The sequence below is a fragment of the Bos mutus genome, chromosome 6 (assembly GCF_027580195.1).
Source record: "Bos mutus isolate GX-2022 chromosome 6, NWIPB_WYAK_1.1, whole genome shotgun sequence".
Lineage (NCBI taxonomy): Eukaryota > Metazoa > Chordata > Mammalia > Artiodactyla > Bovidae > Bos > Bos mutus.
In genome coordinates, this window is record NC_091622.1 from 114,972,558 (window position 1) to 114,993,602 (window position 21,045).

General features: G+C 52.4%; 1 protein-coding gene across 1 annotated transcript in view; it reads right to left on the minus strand.

Annotated features, from left to right (window-relative positions):
* The window catches only part of RGS12 (regulator of G protein signaling 12), a 119,770-nt gene that overhangs the window by 36,054 nt on the left and 62,671 nt on the right, over positions 1-21,045 (minus strand). Inside the window, 1 exon segment of the mRNA XM_070372783.1 lies at positions 18,503-18,524. Within this exon segment, the coding sequence (XP_070228884.1) occupies positions 18,503-18,524 (22 nt within the window).

The following is a 21,045-nucleotide window of genomic DNA, read 5'->3' on the forward strand; positions in this document are numbered from 1 at the left end:
CAGGATGTCTGGCTCTAGGTGAGTGATCATAGTATCATGATTATCTTACTCGTGAAGATCTTTTTTGTATAGTTCTTCTGTGTATTCTTGCCACCTCTTCTTAGTATCTTCTGCTTCTATTAGGTCCATACCATTTCTGTCCTTTATCGAGCCCATCTTTGCATGAAATGTTCCCTTGGTGTCTCTAATTTTCTTGAAGAGATCTCTAGGCTTTCCCATTCTATTGTTTTCCTCTATTTCTTTGCACTGATCACTGAGGAAGGCTCTCCTTGCTATTCTTTGGAACTCTGCATTCAGATGCTTATATCTTTCCTTTTCTCCTTTGCCTTTTGCCTCTCTTCTTTTCTCAGCTATTTGTGAGGCCTCCTCAGACAACCATTTTGCCTTTTTGCATTTCGTTTTCTTGGGGATGGTTTTGATCACAGCCTCCTGTACGTTACGAACCTCCATCCACAGCCGGGTACTAATGGCATAGGATGCTGCCAAAACTCCTCAACCAGGCCGCTGGAGCATTCTGTAAACCCACAGCAGTCACTGTACACAGGCATCGTAACAATACTGCGACGAGGGTCTTCCCTGGCGGCCCAGTGGTTAAGACTCCGCCCTGTGGAAAACAAGGGAATTCCAGAAAAACATCTACTTCTACTTCATTGACTACACTGAAGCCTTTGATTGTGTGGATCACAATAAACTGTGGAAAATTCTTAGAGACAGGAATACCAGACCACCTGACCCGCCTCCTGAGAAAACTGCACAGAAGCAGCAGAACTGTACACGGAACAACAGACTTGCTGAAAACTGGGAGAGGAGCACAAGGCTGTATTCTGTCCCCTGCTTATTTAACTCACATGCAGAGTACACCATGCAAAACATCAGCTGGATGAAGCACAGCTGCAGTCCAGACGCAAGAAGTATCAACAGCCTCAGACACGCAGATGACACCGCTACAATGGCAGAAAGCAAAGAGGAACTAAAGAGCCTCTTGATGAGGGTGAAAGAAGAGAGTGAAAAAGCTGGTTTAAACAACATTCAAAAAAAAAAAAAACCTAAGATCACGGCATCCAGTCCCATCACTTCATGGCAAACGAATGGGGAAAAAGTGGAAACAGTGACAGATTTTCTTGGGCTCCAAGATCACTGCAGATGGTGACTGCAGTCATGAAATTAAAAGACACGCATTCCTTGAAGGAAAGCTATGAGACATCTAGGCAGCGTATTGAAAAGCAGAGACATCACTTTGCCAAAGCTGTGTTTTTTTCAGTGGTCATGTAAGGATGTGAGGGCTGGACCAAAAATAAGGCTCAGCACCAAAGAATTGATGCTTTTGAACTGTGGCTGGAGAAGACTCTTGGGAGTCCCTTGGACTGCAAGGAGATCCAACCAGTCCGTGCTAAAGGAGATCAGTCCCGAACATTCATTGGAAGGACTGATGCTGAAGCTGAAACTCCAGTACTTTGGCCACCTGACAGGAAGAGCTGACTCACTGGAAAAGACCCTGATGCTGGGCAAGATTGAAGGCAGGAGGAGAAGGGGACGACAGAGGATGAGACGGTTGGATGGCATCACGGACTCAATGGGCATGAGTTTGAGCAAAGTCCAGGAGATGGTGAAGGACAGGGAAGCCTGGTATGCTGCAGTCCATGGGGTCACAAAGAGTTGGACACGACTGAGTGACTGAACTACAAGATATTATGTACAACACGGGATACAGCCAATGCTTTGTGATAACCATAAACGGTGTATATCCTTTAAAAATTATGAATGAGTGTATTGTACACCTGTAATATATAATATTGTAAATCAACTATATTTCAATTAAAAAAATAGAATGGGGGCTTAATTTTATCAGATACTCCCTTTAGTCTCTATTGTGATAATCATATAGTCTTACCCCTTTAATCTATTCGTACAACACAATCTGCCCATGTGACTGTGATATTACCTTGAAAGTTGAAAGTTAAGCTGAAAGTTAAGTCGTTCAGTCGTGTCCGACTCTTTGTGACCCCGTGGACTGTAGCCCACCTGGCTCTTCCGTCCATGGGATTCTCCAGGCAGGAATACTGGAGTGGGTTGTCATTTCCTTCTCTGGGGGATCTTCCCGACCCAGGGATCGAACCCAGGTCTCCCGCATTGCAGGTAGACGCTTTAACCTCTGAGCCACCAGGGAAGCCCGTGTGATATTACCTTACTGAAATGTAAATCCCATGAAGGCAGGGACTTTGTTCACCAATATATCCCCAGTGCACAAAACAATTTTTAGAAGAAAGTAGGAGCTCTAAAAATAACTGTTGAATGGATGAATCGGATGCATTAGTATAAAGTTATTCATAGAATTTTCTTGTAACTTCACTTCTCTGTTGTATTTGATGTCATCTTTGTCTTCTTTCTTCTTCATTCTTGATATATTTTCCCTCTTTTCCTTGGTCATACTTACTGAAGACTTCTTTTTTTGTCTGATCAGTTATATACCGTTTGTTTTGTTTGCCGTTTTGTTAATTTCTAATTTATCCTTATTATTTCCTTAATCTTAATTTGAGTTTGTTATGCTTTCCCCACCTTATGTTTTTATGTTGAAAGCTTACTTCCTATATCTTCCAACTTTTCTTTTTATAATATATATATTTAATACTACAAAATTTTCTCTGAAAACCACTTTGACTATATTCAATGGTGTTAATGTACAGCACTGTAATTATTAAACAGTTCTAAACTGTATTATAATTTCCATTTTAATTTTCTCCTTGACCCATGGATTATTTGGAAATATAGTTTTAAACTTTAAAACATACAGATTATTTTGTATTGTCTTTTTTTCCACTGGCTTCTATTTAATTACCGGAGAAGGCAGTGGCACCCCACTCCAGTACTCTTGCCTGGAAAATCCCATGGACGGAGGAGCCTGGTGGGCTGCAGTCCATGGGGTCGCTAAGAGTTGGGCACGACTGAGCGACTTCACTTTCACTTTTCACTTTCATGCATTGGAGAAGGAAATGGCAACCCACTCCAGTGTTCTTGCCTGGAGAATCCCAGGGACAGGGAGCCTGGTGGGCTGCCGTCTATGGGGTCGCACAGAGCCAGATACAGCTGAAGCAACTTAGCAGCAGCAGCAGCTGTTTAATTACACTGCTGATAGTAGATGTGACCTGTATGCTATAAACATATTTTTAATTGGTAGGAACTGCACTTCTGGAGTAGAATATTGTCAACTTTGGTAAATACGCCATGTGCCTTTGGAGAAAAAAGTATATTCTCTACTGGGTGTAATATATATGTGTGTGTGTGTATAAAATGTAATACATGTGTGTATGTATATAAGTTGTCTGAAATACTCTGTGCTCTAATTCTATTTCTTAGTTTCTGGAAACTAAGCATAGCATAGCATAGCCTTCCCCTAAGAATACTTGTCCATGTTTATTGTAGTCCATCTAACTTTGTTGATAAGTGAGAGACTCTTTATTTTTGGTGCATATTGCCTGCTTTGTTCTTTTTATAGGTTTTTAACTTGAATTATTTTGTGTGATGTTATTATCGCCATACCAATATTCTCTTTTCTTAGAATCTACACAAGAAAAAGATTAATTTCATTTAATTTTTTCAATCTTCCTGTGTGTTTTAATTTTGAATTTTAAACAATCTAAACGGAGAGCTTTTCTCCTCTGAGGCCGTTTCCTCCTTCCATTTGCCCTGTGTCCTGTCCTGGGTTCTTCTCTCTGCCTAGTCCTTCTAGGAAGTCTTACCCCCTCCTAGAGCCACTCCCACCGGAAATGCAGTGAAGACAGCAGCAGGGACGCGAACATAAACTGGCGGCTCCTAATCACGTGCGTGCGCGTGCTGCTCCAAGGGCCTTGAGGTTCTCGCAGTGACTCTGCACAGTGGTCCCGGTGCCCAAATTACAGAGGCCTGAGCTGCCCCACTCGAGCCTCGCCGCGCGTCCCAGCCGCCCTCCACTGCCCACTGATCGCGCAGGTTTGGGCCTCGTCTTTTCTCATGACCTCCCACCACTCAAGCCTCCCACAGCACTAAACCCGCCCGCCGACTGAAAACCCCCAGCTCACACTTCCAGGCCCGACCGCTTCTAGCATCCGCACTTACCCACCCCACTCTCAACACCACGGTCCCATCTGGAGTCTGAGAAGCATCTCCAGAGTCACAGGTCCAGAGCGGAGCATGTCTCCCTGCCCCGTTCCCGTTTCTCCCGGGCCTGCCCCCCCCTCGCCCCGCCGACGCCGTCACCGCTGTCCGTGGAGGTCTCGCGGGCACAGCACCATCCTCTCCAGGGCTCCTCAGCCCCAGCGGCTCCTTCTCACCATCCTCTCCAGGGCTCCACAGCCCCAGTGGCTCCTTCTCGGCTTCTTCCTGGCTCCTCCCACCCCCAGACTCATACCAGGGGTCCCCTCAGTCCACCGGCTGGGGCTCGGCTCCGCTCCCACACGCAGGCCCCTGGTCCGACCAGGCCCCGCCGCCCAGCTTGGCAAGTGCCCCAGCGCCCGTGGGCAGCAGACCAGCCCAGCCATCAGCAGAGGCAGACACGGCCTGTCCACTGGCCTCTCTCGGATAACTGGTCACCTTACACACAAGTCCCCACAAAGCCTTATACGCTACAAGACTCTCCCTCCCTCCTCTGAACAACCGCGTGTCTGAGGGCGACACACGGGCCCGAAGTCAGCTCACTTCCTGCCGGTTTTAGATAGGGTAGAGGCTAACTCATCTAAAAGGGATGGCTTTTTAAAAGGCAAACACACCCAGCCAGATTTAGCATTTACTCCTGCGGGAATGACCTGAAGATTTTTAGAAAACAAGACAGAATGAAGATCACAAAGGTACGGCCACAAAACATAAAACCCAGCTGTCCTAATATCAGCGTGGCTTTTGCCACCACTGCCAGCGAAAGCATCACACGAATTCCAGAAGTCCTGTGTCTCCACCAGCCCAGACAGAAGAAAGGTGAGTCTGGAAAACCGCCGGCAACCCACTAATGGCTCCTAAACGTGCAAATAAATGCCACGCGTCTCAAGACTGCACAAGCAGACCTCTGAGTGCAGGCAGACGGCGTAATCACGACACAAGCTGCTGATCCAACAACAGAGCAACCAGCGGGTCAGAGGCCAGGAACAGACCACAGACGGGGCCACCTGACAGACGCCACGCCTGCTCGGCGGGGAGAGGCTCGCCTTTGCCACAGATGGAACTGGGCCACCAGCTTCACAGGGAAAATGAAGCCCGTCCCCTAATTCACACCATACAAAAATCAGATGGCCAGAGGTTTCACCGTAAAAGATAGAACCTTCATGGTTTCACCTTCATGGTCTTGGGAAGGACAACTGCTGCTCTAAAGGATATAAAAGCATCAGAAGAAAAGGAAAGTGATGAGAAACTCAGTTATCAAAAGAGCGTGAGGAGACTGAACAGCAAGCTGCAGGGAGCTCACCCGAGCATACGAGCCCAACGTGACAATCAGTCCCAGGACATGTGTCAGCACTGCCCACAAACCAGTAAGGAAAGGCAGATGGTCCATGAGGAAAATGCGCAGAGGCCCTGCTCGGGCACTTCATAAGAGGGGACAGGCCAGTACCAGCAAGACACGAACGCTGCTCAACCCACCCGTCGTCACAGCCCTGCAAGCTAAACCAGAACCCAGCGCCGTCCATCTCCAGGAGGGTGTGCAAATTCATGTCCACTGAGTCAGTGATGCCATCCAACCATCTCATCCTCTCATCCCCTTCTCCTCCTGCCTTAATCTTTCCCAGCATCAGGGTCTTTTCCAATGAGTCAGGTCTTCACGTCAGGTGGCCAAAGTATTGGAGCTTCAGCATCATCATCAGCCCTTCTAAAGAATATTCAGGACCGATCTCCTTTAGGATGGACAGGTTGGAGCTCCTTGCAGTCCAAGGGACTCTCAAGAGTCTTCTCCAGCACCATAGTTCAAAAGCATCAATTCTTCAGTGCTCAGCTTTCTTTATAGTCCAACTCTCACATCCATACACGACCACTGGAAAAACCATAGCTTTGACTATGCAGACTTTGTTGGCAAAGTGATGTCTCTGCCTTTTAATACACTGTCCAGGTTTGTCACAGTTTTTCTTCCAAGCAGCAATGTCTTTTAATTTCACGGCTGCGGTCACCGTCTGCAGTGATTCTGGAGCCCAAGGAAATAAAGTCTGTCGCTGCTTGCGCTTTTCCTCCTGTTTGCCATGAAGTGACGAATGTAAAACGTAACTGTGTGTGACATTTAATCACCGGCTGTCAGATACTCTCCTTCCTAGATGTGTTACCTACATTTTATAAATCCAAACTGGCCAAGCTGGCGACTCAGGTCACGAGTGAGGGCACCCTGCGTGTGCCCCGAGCTCCCGTGGTCGGTGGGGGTCGCTACACAGACCCTGACCTGTCCAGGAGGGGCTGGCGCTGCCCCAAGGAGGGGGACGGAGCCTGGAGTGGGCTGGGGCGGGGGCTCTGGCTCCACGTGCCCCGCGGCCTCCTGCCACCAGCAGGACACACGCCGGGAGCCCGGCCAGGCCTGTCCGCCCCATGTTCAGCCACATCTCCACTGTCGGCTCCTGACGGGAACTCGTCGCTGGTGTCGGCAGATTGCAGGAAGCAGGAAACCACGCCAGGTTTGGACTGTCAGGCTTTGCTGCTCTTAAACCTTTGAATGGAAGCTCCGAGCACCTCACACGGGGATGGGAGAGAGGACCAGCTCTCTCCTGGGCCAGCAGGAGCCACACGCCAGCAGGGCTCCAGGCTGCAGTGAGGAGGCAGGAGTGACGGGGTGTGAGGTGTCCTGAGAGCTCGTGACCACAGCCCGGCATCGCCAGAGTCCCCACACCTCAGCATCACCATCCACAGACCAACCCAGCACCTAACTACACCTCTGCTCTCTCCACAGGGTGCTGGACAAGCCAGAAATCCCCCGAGGGGGTGGGCCCCCAGTTCCCTCCTGTCAGAGGAAGGGCAGTTCCTGGGCCCCCTGGGGTCTCTGGAGAGACACTCCTCCGTATTCTGGGAGACTTCAGCGCTCACTGTGAAAGTCAGCAACAGCACAAACGAGGGGGCTGCAGGCCGGGTGGCTGCCCTCACTCCCAGGAGCTGATCGCCTGCAGTCGTCCTGGGCTGTGCCCGAGCTCTGCCTCCGGGAGGGCGACGCTGTGGCTTGGCGACGCTGCGGCTTGCCGGCGCCAGTCCACAGAGGCTCAGAGCTCGTGGGGCTCCGGGGCTGGGTTGTGTGATCATCGCGGGCTGCTCAGTGCCAAGCTGGGCGGTGGACACGCCAAGGACGGGCTGCAGGTATGAGCCTGGGTTCTCTGGGTGGCGAGGCTCACTCTTACACTATAGGTAATGGGAAGTCACTGAAGCTCTTTGTGCAGGGAAGTGTCATGACCTGAGGTTTGCTCTGAATTTTATAGGCTGTCATGAGAAGTCTGTATCTGGCTAAGACAGAGTAACTGAGACAGGACTTCCCCTCCTGCCGGTGACATGTCACTACAAAACGAGGCAAGACACACGCAACGATGGCTTTCAAAGTCTGGACTCTGGTTTCTGGTGGAAATCAACATGGCGAGCCCTGAGCTGCCCGCTGTCTGCCAGGAGGCACTTTCCACACGTCTGCACAGGGAAGGGGCGCTCACGGAGATCACAGCTCTTCACTCAGCAGAAGAGACCAGAGAGCAGGGTTAGGCCAGGCCAGGATTCGCAGGTGCCGGGAGGAAAGAGCAGTGGAGAAAGCAATCTGGGAGACCCGAGTCTGTTGCTGAATTCTAAGCCGTGCGCACACAGGATGCAGCCCTGGGAGGCCAGGAACGGCACAGCTGGGAGCTGCAGACTCCGTGCTCCCAGAACTCGCCCAGGTTTTGAGATTTCTGAGTCCCCAGTAGCTCTGGCTGAATACCTGGCCTTCGAAGGAGACTCCACATGTGTCAGCCGTAAGTAGTGGGGCTAAGCTTAGAGTGAAAGCTACTTTAGATCTGTCCTTTTAAAAAGCCTAAAAACAAGCCTCAAAGGGATAAAGCCAATCCCCAAGTAGCCTGACAGCCAGCTAAATCAAACCCCCACACTCTTCAAAGGAGGATAACAAAATCGAACACCCACTGGAAAATCACTAGCCAAGGAAAGATGCAGAAATGAGAGCCACACCCAGGGGGAAAATCAGTCAGTAGAACGGACTCATGAAGGACAGCAAGGATGAGTCTGCAGATACAGACTTGAAGACACTCTGAGATGCTGTAAATGTGCTCAAGAGTTTAAAGGAAAGCATGAACTTATGAGGAGGGAAGTGAAGGGTTACACAAGGTCAGAGAAGGACTGCTGGAAATAGAAAACCAACCTCTGAAGCAAGAGTCCCCAGGAGGGAACCAATGGCATATTAAACACTGAAGAAGAGATCAGCGAACCCAGAGCAAAAGAAACTATGAGACATGAAGCACATGGAGAAGAAAAAAGGCTGAAACTGAGCAAGCCCCAGTGGCCTGCAGGAAAAGCCCAAGCCCCCAGAGCTGGAGAAGAACGAACAATCTCTGACCCTCAATGCACCCCAAGTGGCAGGCACACAAGACCCACCCAAGACTCTCCATAATTAAGCTGCTGAAGGTCAGCAAAAGGGAAAACCTTACAAGTAGAGGAGGCAGACCCAGAGGCATCCACTCTCTCCTCATAACCACAAAAGCGCCCAGCGAGCCCTGGAGACAAGCCACCGAGCCCTCCCCAACCTCAGGGTCAGCTTTTAGATCTCTTCCCCTCAATGACTTGGGCAAATCAGATTTTCAACCCAATCTGTGTGATACTTTCTCTCAACGACTCCACACGTATTCTCCTGATAAAAATGTCAGACCACGTTGAAGGTTCTTGGGTAGAGACCTTCAAGCATTTAAACCAATATTAATTATTTTAGTAAACTCTTCATTGAAGTGGAACACGTACCCCGAAAGGACACAAACCCTGAGTGAACACTCGTGTGAGGGGGGAGCTCAGGCTGCGTGCGGGGGGAGGGCTGCAGGGTGACCGCTCCCGATGGGACACGCGGCCGCTAAGCCATCCTCACACTGCTCTTCAAGCCACGGCTCCCTAGGAGACGCCGCCCCTTGGCAATTGAACGGACCATCCCTTGCAGCGGAAGGACACACACCTGGGTCCAGGCAGGGCCTCTGAGGAAGGACGGGGAGTGGACAGGAGGGACACAGAGCGGACCATCTCCACGGTGACTGCAGCATCGTGCAAGAAAGGCCTCAGGCAAACACACCCGAGTGTCAGCCAGCAGGGCTTCTGGGGCGAAGGTATGAGGTCACTGGTTTATGACTTCTGAACTTCTGTTTGCTGGAAACAGTATAAATAATTACTAATAAAAACTCTCTAGCAGAACTGGAAAGAAGCACATCACAAAGAATCTTGGCAGAAATCAAGATTCTATGCTTCTAAAAGCGAAAATCTAAGTCTGACTCATATTTACAAAATACTTAGTACTTCAAACCCTATAAATACACTATGTTACTCTGGGTATAATTTTTAGGTTCAAAGCAAACCATAAGGAATGTGACATATTAAACCAAAATAAAGACGTCTGCTCTAAACAACCCCTCTCACACAGCAAATTACAAATTACCATTCCATCTCTACTATTTAGCAAACATTTTTGAAAATGAGCAATTAGGCTGCACTATTTTTCTGACGAGGAAAATATGAGTTCACCAGAATTCTACGCAAATCCTACCATGGCACTACCCTGGAACCTTTACAACCAGAATTCTCATAAATCCTACCATGGCACTACCCTGGAACCTTTACAACCAGAATTCTACGCAAATCCTACCATGGCACTACCCTGGAACCTTTACAACCAGAATTCTACGCAAATCCTACCATGGCACTACCCTGGAACCTTTACAACCAGAATTCTACACAAATCCTACCGTGGCACTACCCTGGAACCTTTACAACCAGAACTCTATGCAAATCCTACCGTGGCACTACCCTGCACAAATCCTACCATGGCACTACCCTGGAGCCTTTACATCAGTCTTTCTCTTTTGTAATGCTCGAGAATGCAAATTCATTTGCACAAACAAGAGAGGCTGTAGTACCTGACATTCTGAAGAAGGGGGCAGTTTAACTCCCTCGGCTATTAACAGGCATGCAGGCCTCGCTGCCAGGCCCGCCAGAAGAGGCCAGGAAGCAGCCTGGCCACAGGGCTCGCTGCTGCCCGCCACCCACCAGGCAGGGGAGGAGATGTCGTGAGTGAAGACGAGACACAGACAGAGGCTCCAGCCCGTGAGCTTCCCTTCAGCTGTGGTCCTGCTGCACGCATGTCACTGGGCTGGGGGCAGGCGCCCACCAAGGAGCTGCGGGGGAGTCGGCCCTTTCCAGCAAACGCCCAAGGCACCAGGGCACCTCTGTGCATTGACGCAGCGTCTCACACGGGAAGGTGTTACAGGAAGGACCCTCTAGCCAGCACCTGAAGTAACGAGCCCCTTCTGGAAATCACAGTTTGCCGTGAACGTAAGGCGCAGGGAAAGCGGGTGGAGGGCTGGGGCTGGACTTGGGCGGGTGGCGGGAAGCACCCCCAGCCTGGAGGCAGGGAACGGGGACTCCCGGTCGGATCTGACCCAGATTCTGCTCAGCAGGGTTCCCTGGGTGGGTGTCCAGCAGGTCATGGAGCAAGCAGAACCCTGGCAGATGGGGCCAGGCAGCCAGGCCCCTGAGCTGGGTGCAGCCCCGGCCAGGCGTGGGGAGGAGCTAGGCCCTCCAAGCGCTCTGCCCGCCCAGGACACTCACCGCACGGCTCCTGGAGGAGCGGGAGGTCAGGAGGACCGGGAGCGCCGCTCTTGACCACCCACTGTCCTCTTCCGCTTCCTACTGAACGTCATTTCAAGACAAGACCAAGCAAACAAGCAGCCAGCAGCCCCGGGGGAGTGTGGGCACCTGAAGAAGAGCCAGACTGCTTCCCGGCGGCCAGCACCCGCGGGCTGGAACGGAGGGACTGCAGATCAGCCACCGATCTAGCAAAACAACCAAAACAGAGGGCATGGTCTGAGGCCATTAGCTTCAAACAAGAAAAAGAGGAAAGGTGGAAAACGCCAAGAAAAGGTAAAGCATATGAAGGTTCTGACAGGCTCTGCGTCTGACCCACCCCCGAGCCCCTGGCAGGCGTCCTGGGAAGCAAGGTGCACCAACCAAACTCTAAGCATTCCAACCACAGCAGGAGAACAGGGACAAGGGGGAAAGTCAAGGACACACCCTCGTGCGTAGAGCCCAGCTGGTGCTGAGGGGTTGGCTGAGGCAGGAATGACAGGAGCCCAGCGCTGTGGTCTCTCTGGGCTCAAGAATGTCTGTGGCAGAAAGCACAGTGATGGGCTGTGGGGCCTGCACACACCCACAGATGGGAGGACGGGCTGACAGACAGGTGACGGGCGGGCTGGCGCATGGATGGAGGGATGGAGGGATATATGGGTAAGTGGATGAACGGCGGATGGAGGGATGAATAAGTGGGTGGATGGGTGAATGGATGGATGGGTAAGTGGATGGATTGATAGATGAGTAAGTGGATGGATGGGTGGATGGATGGATGGATGGGTGAGCTGACAAGATAAAGGACGGTATATAATATGCAAAAAGCAAACACGAAGTCTGGTCTGGAAGAAAACATAGCCTAAAGAACTTTAGAAGTTTTTAAAGAGACAAGGAATACCAGACCACCTTACCTGTCTCCTGAGAAACCTATATATGGGTCAAGAAGCAACAGTTAGAACAGAACATGGATCAGTGGACTGGCTCAAAATTGGCAAAGAAGTATGACAAGGCTGTATATTGTCACCCTGTTTATTTAACTTCTATGCCAAGTACATCATGCAAAATGCCAGGCTGGATGAATCACAAGCTGGAATCAATATTTCTGGGAGAACTATCAATAACCTCAGATATGCAGATTATATCACTTTAATGGCAGAAAGAGGAACTAAAGAGCCTCTTGAAGAGGGTGAAAGAGGAGAGTGGAAAAAATGGCTTAAAACATAACATTTAAAAAACTAACATCATGGCATCCAGTCCCATCACTTCATGCTAATAGAAGGGAGGAAAGTGTATTAAAAAGACAGCACATTAAAAAGCAGAGACATCATTTTTTGTCAACAAAGTTCTGTCTAGTCAAAGCTATGGGTTTTTCCCATAGTCATGTATGGATATGAGAGTTGGACCATAAAGAAGGCTGAGCACCAAAGAATTGATGCTTTTGAACTGTGGTGTTGGAGAGGAGTCTAGAGAGTCCCTTGGACTGCAAGGAGATCAATCAAGCCAATCCTAAAGGACATCAGTCCTGAATATTCATTGGAAGGACTGATGCTGAAGGTGAAGCTCCAATCCTTTAGCCACTGATGTGAAGAGCCAACTCATGGGAAAGACCCTGAGCTGGGAAAGACTGAGGGCAGGAGGAGAAGGGGACTACAGAGGATGAGATGGGTGGATGGCATCACTGACTCAATGGACATGAATTTGAACAAGCTCTGGGAGATAGTGAAGGACAGGGGAGCCTGGTGAGCTGCAGTCCAGGGGTCACAAACAGAGTCAGACACGACTTAGCAACGAACAACGAGAGAAAGGGGAAAACACGTTCTATGAGCGAAAGGGGGAAACGCAGAGACGATGAGACTGAGGACAGAATCAAGGTTGTTGCAAAACGACTAAAAAGCAAAAAAAAAAAAGAGGCAAGGTGTGTCTGAAAAATCAAACTAAAGACACAGGAAACAACCTCTACAACAGAACTGCCTTTGAATACAGCCGACACACCTCCCCAAAGAAGAAGGGGACACAACACTCTCAGGCTCTTAGGAGCTGGCCTGGGGTGGGGGCACAGCAAAGAAGCTGAGGGTCTGAACTGCTTCCCGGTGGCAGCGTGGCCAGGATTCCTTCTGAAGGCTTGCAAACCTATCTGAAGAAAGATTAGTATGCAAAATATACAAGGAATGCATACAACTCTATAACAAAACCCCAAATAATCAGGTTAAAAATGAGCAAAAAACCTGAGTTGAACATATACTTTGACAAACAAGACATGCAAATGGCCAACACGTGCATGAAGAGACGCTCAACGTCAGTAGTCCTGAGGAAATGCAAAGCGAAATCACGACGAGGCGGCACCTCACGCCCATTGGTGGGCAGCCGTGTCTGTTATCAAGCGGACAAGAGAGAAACACTGAGGAGGGTGTGGAGAAAAGGGAACCCTCCCACACTGCTGGTGGGAATGGACACGGGTGCAGCCGCCGTGGAAAACAGTAGGGAAGTCCCTCAAAAAAATCAAAACTAGAACGACTACGTGATCCAGAAATTCATTCCTGGGCATTCACGCAAATGAAACAGAATCTCAAAAGCTGTTTATATCACCACGTTAACTGCAACATTACTCACAACAGTCAAGATACGGAGACAACTTCAGTGTCCACGGATGAATGGATGGAGATGATGGCGTTATAATATTCCATCCCAAAATTCCATTAAAGGAATATTATTCAGTCTTTAAAAAGAAGGGAATCCTGCCTGCGAAGCAGCGTAGATAAATCTGGAGGACATGCTACATACAACCCTGACACAGGACAAATACTGCATGCTCTCCTGTCTGTGGAAACCACAGCACTCAAGCTCACTGAAGCAGCGGGCAGGACGGCGGCTGCCGGGGGCTGGGGCGGGGGACGGGGAGATGCAGGCCGAGGGATCAGAGTTTCTGCTGCGAGGGGAGGACCTGCGGCGTGGTGGCTACAATTAACCACGGTGTTTTGTACACTTGTCTGCGAAGATGGTCGGCCTCAGTGGGCCCGAGTCACACACAGCAGGTACCACGTGCGGCAGCAAGGGTGTTAATCAGCTTCATTGCAGTCACTCTGCCGCCACGTGTATGGACATCAGCATATCACATCATGTACCGAAACACACAATCTTTTATCAATTATACCCCTGTAAAGCTGGAAAAAAGCAAAATAAAACCATTTTTAAAAGGGAAAAAGAAAGCCTTGTGCAGCAAGAGGCTGCTGGTATCAAAGGTGAGTCAGGGTGACATGCAGGGGCGGGCAGCGAGCAGGATGCAGGGCGCTGAGCTCACCCACAGCCTGCTTCTCTCTGAGGGCATCTCACAGCCCAGGTTTACGACAGGGTCCTGGTCCCTGAAAGCATCATCGGCTTAACCTGATACACCCAGAAGCACGCCATACGGCCCACAACCACCACCAGTCCTAACCAGCTAGCACAGCGCTCAGCCACCAGGTACAAAGGAACGGGCCAGCACGCGGTGCCCGCAGACCTCGGCCCTCCCCACGTCCTGGGCCCCCGGACCGCGCTGGCTGAGGCCAGGCCCAGCTCACGGGCCAACGCCGGCGCCCCTCGCTGGGCGACACCCCGGGCTGGGCGGCCAGGCTCCTCGGCTGCCGGGGGCCACGGAGCCCCGCGCGGCGGCCTTCTCGGCCTCTTCTAACCTGCCCCCTTCTTCAGTCCCTACTGCTTGACCAAAGCTGCGCATTGTCGGAAAAAGGCAGATGGAGAGGGCAGGGCAGGGGGTACACACAAACTCAAAGAATGTCTCCGTTCAGCAAACAAACAGAGCTGGAGGACGCACGTCTCTGGTCTCGGGTATTCTTCCCGATTTCTGAAGGCCAGTTTCTGTTAGAACAATAATTGAATGTTGCAAAGTACTGCTGATTCATTTATGGCACGGAGCTCACACTCTACCTTGAAACTATTTGTCCGTTAATCAGAGGTGGTAAACTACAGCTTCTGGAGAAAGACAAAAGAAACTGCAGGTGTTCCCGTGGAAGCCGGCTGCCTCGGGTCCCCCAGCCTTGGAAGCTGGAGCATCACCAGAGGGTGGGCTACACCCCATGAGTCCAGAGGACCCGTCTGCTGTTGCATTTTAACAGATTCTACCGAGCCTGCCTGGTTTTTTAAGAGGATATTACTAAGAAGGCCCCCACCCTAACAGCCTAGTGCGGGTCTTACTGAGCCCCCAGGCCCTGGCTGCGGCTGCCACACAGGAAAACCTGAACCCCACACTCACTCAGCAGACACTCCTGCGTGACTGCTGTGCTGGGGGCCGAGGACACCCCTGAAGCCACCGCACAGAGGGCTCCGTCTCTGGGTGGAGGGAGCAGACAGTGACACGGACAAACCACTAAACGGCAGGACCTTGTCAGCAGTGTCACAGGGGCTGCAGCCTGGGCTGACCCTCAGGTGAGGGCTGGGTGGTCAGCACAGTGCTCTGGGGGGGCTGCCCCCGGCCAGGGAGACACTGGCAGCGGACGGTGCTGTGTGAGACCCCCGAGGCCCCCGTGTGTCTGCGCACCCAGGGGAGTCCTGGGGAGGAAGCTTGCCCACCACGTGGGCAGCGCCCAGGTCAGCGGTGAGGTGGGCTGAACCGGGGAAGGAAGCGGGAGGCGCCAGGCTGCAAGAGGCAGAGACGGAGAAAGGTGGGGAGACCCTGGGACCAGTGCACATGGAGGCCGGAAAGGTCAGGCCAGCGTGTCTGCAGCAGCCGGAGAGGACGCGCTGTGCGGACATGCCCCCAGGGCCACAGCCCGACCCGTGCCTGCAGATGGGCACATCCACGCGAAAGCTCCCGAAAGCCCCCAACTGCCCAGCCTCCAGGGGTAGGTCCCGGGACGGCAGGGACAGTCGGCCCTTCCAGGACGTGGGAGCAGGGTGGGAGGGGCATCCCAGCAAAGCCGCTCAGTCCAGAGTAGGAAAAGAAGGAAAGAAAACAGGAGAATGAGCTTCCACTACAACAAGGCTGCCTCGCGCCAAAGCCCAGGTCCAGGGGCTGCAAGACTCCTCCCCCAACGGGAAGGCTTCCCCTCCCCCCGGCTTCTGCCCGCTCAGCTCCCAGCGCTGCCTGTCCCAGTGCTGGGGGCGGCAGCGCGAATACACGTCTGCATGATTTGCCACAAGGCAGATCCTTGCATTTTTTTTTTTTTTTTTAGATCCTTGCATTTTTAAATGTTGCTCAAGGGCTAGAATGTTCTTCCTGATCTTGAGGCAGAATCTGCCTCCTTGACTCAGCCCAGCTCCTGGTTTGCCCTCCACAGAGACTGACCTCCAACCCTCCATACAGGGTGGTCTCGGGCTCTGGGCCCCTCTCCTCCGGAGAAAGTGAAGACACACTTCAGGTTGACAAAGACTGCAAACGCGGCATTGTCCAACCTCCTTAAAATAAAGCCACGGAGTTAACTACATGGCAAGAACAGACACAGGAAAACATACAGTGTGAAGTGAGTCCAGCAGGTAAGTAAGCCCAATGAGCTCACCAACAAGGTGAACTGAACACAAAACATCTAGTGTTGACCTATTAGTCACCCACACTAGACGGGATGACTAGGTGGGAACCATCCCAGCCTGTGAAGAGGCCGCTCCCTGAAGCTGGCTCCTGAGTCAGGGCAGGACGCGTTTCCCACGGCAGCGGTGTGCTCCTGGAGCGCCAGGCCCCGGAGCCGGAATCTCCTGCTCGGCACGAACGTGAGACGTCTCTGCGTGGAGACACGTTCCAAGCTCCCACCTAGATCCTCTCACCAGCCGCCAACCACACAGGGGAAGGCGACCCCAGGAAGCAGGTATCGGGAAGTGAAGGGTCTCGGGTGGGGCTGGGACGCTCGGGTGAGAGGGGGAGACCCCAGAGCCTGACCCCCGCCCCTTAACTCGGTGTCTGTGGGGCCCTCTTTCTGCCCAGCTGCTTTTACTTGTAAAGATGGCAGAACATGTTTAATAACACATACCTCCTAGGACAAACGTGTAAAATAAATAAGATCACGTTTTCTCCTTATCTATGATCAGAAAAGAGACTAAGGTGGGAAACCATGAAAGTGGGAAACTCCTCAGGACACACACACTGGGCTGTCGTCTGCAGGCCCTGGACCTGCAGGCTCGTGAAACAGCGGCCTTGCCCGCCCTGCTCTCCACAGCGGGGCTCACGGAGCGGGGCCGTCCCGAGCGGCACCGGCCCGGGGTAGGGGGAGAATGACGGCGGGGAGGGGAGCCCCCCAGGCGGGTGCCACTGCCACCAGCCGGGACCCCACTTCCTTACGGAGGACACGCGGCCGTGAGTCTGGGGCTTCCACAGTGGGCAAGTTCAGCTTTCCAGAAACTGTAAAATGCAGTTTATAATAAAATGCTGTGGGGTTCCTGTGCCTGCTGCTGACAGAAGAAAATTTAACAGATGAATACAGCTTACCATGTATGATTAAACTGAACATATTAAATAAACTTCTCAAACGAATAAATTTTCTGCAGAAATGAATGCCTTCTACCAGAAAACCTAAATGAGCACACAGGAGAAAGGCTAACGTGAACAGAACACTGTAAAACCGCTCACTGCTGCCCTGAGTTTGGTTACATCCTATTTCCTTTCATTAAGGACGTTTTTCCACTCTTAGCTTAAGGTGATTAAATGACAAGATTATCAGTGTACATAAGGCAAGTTAACATAATTCCTTTTGCTGAAAAATAAATCTGCGAACACAACCTTTAGGACCCATCTGGTCTCAGTGTCGGGTGTCAGCGTGTTTCTCGTACTTCCCACTCTGGACGTGGACGGACCCCGACGGGCAGAGGGTGACTGGTGGCACTTCCTGGTGGCTCTGTGCCCACCCGCCTTCCACCCACCAGCCACCCTTTCTAAGGCCCGGGACTGAAGTCAGCAGTTGTTGGACAATAGAAGCCCAGAAAACTTGGTTTCTCTTCAGCTCACAATAAAGAGGGTAACCCTGACCCCAGCTCTGGCACTTCTTGGCCCCCAAAGTTAACATATAAATGAAAATAAAATGCTGATACTTTTTACATTTTAACAAACTGTAAGATTCAACTCTCAATAGACAGAATAGAGTCGTTAAAAACACATAAAAAGAAACAAACCTGTGAGCACAAGGACTTTTATGAGTGTTACAAGGAACAAGGAACTTTGGGGAGAAACCCTCCAAGTCAGTCTGGAGAGCTTTTTAAAACTCACTGAGCCAAAGGGATAAGGGTTACATCAGAGGAATGACTTAATGAAACAGGAAGTCTCTGGCCACCTCCTTTCAGTAAAAGAATCCCCTGAACGGAATCACTTAAAGGCAGAAAGAAAGCTTTTTCCTCTTTGTCCCACAGGTTCCAATCATCTACTGAACTTTTCCTAAGAAACGGAAATTCAGCCTCTGAGCGTCTCGCCGAACTCCCAGAACCGCCCCAATCCAGCGAGCGCTCTGAAGCCTGGCTCGCTGGTCTACAAGCTGCTCCACCACGCAGGCGGCAGGTCTTTACTTGCCCCCACGGGATACGTGGGGACGAGCCCAGACACTGTCACGACAGCGTGTCCTCAACAGACGGCTTCCCAAACACGGTGGTGGGCCCGGGGGTGACGGCCCCCCAACAGGCCCCGGTGAACCACCCCCACCCCCCAGAGGTGGAAACGCCGAGAAGACAACGTCAGAGTGAGTCAACAGCAAATACACCCCACACTTGAAACTTCGTCAAAAATTATAAAAAATAGACATTAGAAATTGTGACTTACCCCCATCGGACACAGTTGCGGACTGAAAGAAAAGAGAGAGAGACATGAGTTAATTGGGCCTCATGACCGGTCAGAAGGCAGCACGTCCGTGTGAGGAGCGCAGCCAGCCTCTGGCCGAGCCTGCTCTGGGAGCAGGTGCCCGGGCACGGCCGCCTCCCGGGGCGTGGCCCTCTGCTTCCTGGGTGAGCCCCGCCCCACCCCCAGGCCAGGACGCGGCCGGGCGACCGTCCCCTTCCTCCCTGGAGAACAGATCCTGGCACGCCTGACACCGCAGGCTTCGTAACCACCTCGGAGCAGCCTTAGAAGTTGGGCTCACCAGCCCGGGCTTGAGTCTGCCAGGCACACCCGAGCCCAGGAGGCAGGCCTGCCCTCTGTCCATCCAGAGTGATGCGTGGCCCAGGGCACATGGCAGTCCTGCTCTGCACTCTCACCCCAGGCCCACCCAGGGGTAGATCCGCCTCGGTGGTGGTGGCAGAGGGGAGCTGGCCTGCAGCCAGCCCGGACCTCTGACCCAGCCACCCTGGGCAGGCAGGTGGGGACAAGCCAGGCCTGGAGGGAGGAGGCGGTGGAGAGAGGTCTTGGGACAACAGGCAGGGTCCAGAGAGCTCCAAACAACTGAGCAATTCTCTGATGGGGACGGCTGAGCAAGTCCTCCTGAGAACGCAGTTCTGAGGCTGCAACCTAGGGAGGGTGCCTGGGATCATGGAAGGAGGGCCTCCAGAGAAGCCAGGAGAGGGGAAGGGGCCTGTGGAGGCAGCACAGACACCAGGGAGCTGCCCCGCGGGAAGGGAGTGGGTGCAGCACCTCTGTGACAAGTCCTGGTCACAGCCCAGGCACAGCCTGGCAGGCCAGAGGCAGGCAGGGCCCCACGGCAGCCACACGGGGCCCGCAGGCCTTGGGGCAGACAGCACCCCTGGCATCTCAGCCCGCAGTCATGCCCTGAGAAGAAGCCCGCTGTAGAAGCCCCGGGCCTTGCACGCCCTCCTCTCTGCAGAGCGAAGGGAGACCAGAGAGCAGAGCGTGGAGAGTGACGGGGGGCCCCTTCCCAGGTCCGGGGCCTCCCTAGTCAGCGGGGATCACGTCTCAAGACCCCCAAGGCCAAGAGCAAACAGGTGGGGAGAAGGTGCCAGACCACTGCTTCCAGGGACAGCCCCCCCCCGGGGTGAAAGCAGGTGTTCGCGGCCAAATTGAGGAAAGGGTGGTCCATGTCGAGTGCACACCCACACACTGTGCGGCCCCCGTCCCCGGTGCCGGCGCCCCCACCTGGAGGACGGGGGCCGCACCTCCTGGGGCTCACCCCTGCCCAGCCCGGTGAGCCGCCCTCCTCCCCCCGGGGGCCAGCCTCCAGGATCCTGCCCTAGGATCGGGTTCGTCACGGCTTCACACCATCTTGAGTCCTGGGTCACAAACACTGCACAGGCTATGGTGGAGCTAGCAGCCCCTGCACAGCAGGGTCTGTTCTCGGTGGAGAAGTGGGGGGCCCCCTCCCCAGGGTGGACGGGGGCTCACGGACACTGTCCTCCTGCCCATGCTTACCACAAGTCACCTGCGAGCCTGGGAAAATTCAATAATATCAAAGGCAACTCACTCCCTGAGACTGCGAGAGGAAACTCTGCAAGGCCATACACAAAAGTAGAAACACCATCAATAATAACTTCTGAAAAGCAAGTCAGAAAATGTAAAATCCACCAACGTGAAGGACGTGGTCCACTCCATGTATGGTCGCAGCTAAAGCTGAAAACTCAGGCTTTAGCAGACTGGACAAAATGCAGTAAAGAATCTCTACACACATCCCCCAAATGCACAAAGATCCTGGAGAGAAGAGTGTCCCTGAAGCTGAGAAGGTGGCCGGTGAGCACAGGCTGCCCATGGGGAGGCTGGGCCGGCTGGGCAGCGGGGACAGGGCCAGCAGGGCAGGCCTGCGGCTGCAGAGGCTCTGGAAGGGGGCCCTCTGGTACAGGGTGACCAGATCCAGGTAAAGGTCCCTAAACGTGCTTTAGAGCAGCTGTCGATTTACAGAAACACTGTGAAGCGAGCATCAAAACACACCAGCTTTCTAATACAACACTGCTCTAAAGGAAGCAAGGGCCCCCTGCGGGAGGAGCGGGGAGGGAACGGAGACCCGCAGGGCTGAGGGGTGCGTGTCCCCTCACTTGGACGCTCCTGGGGTGAAGAGCCCCAGCCCCACAGCCACAAACACAAACCGTCTGGGAAGAAGCAGCCAGGCAAGGCCCACAGGAGTTCAAAGAGCATGAGCCCACCTAGAAATGAGCTCAAAACTCCCCTAAGCCCAAGGGAAAACCCCCTGAGAAAGAACAAGCAGAAACAGCAATGAACAGAATCTCAGATACTGCAAAGGTCAATGCAGATGTCAAATGACTACGAAATTGTGAAGTCATCAAAGGTTTCAAAAAAAAGGGGAGAAGCAGGGTGGTAGATTTAAAAATAATCCTACGGGATGATTGACGATGAAATCCACAATTGTTGGAACTGCAGAGGTACTCCGTAGAGGGGTTACCAGAGATCGGAGACGGAAGAGAAAA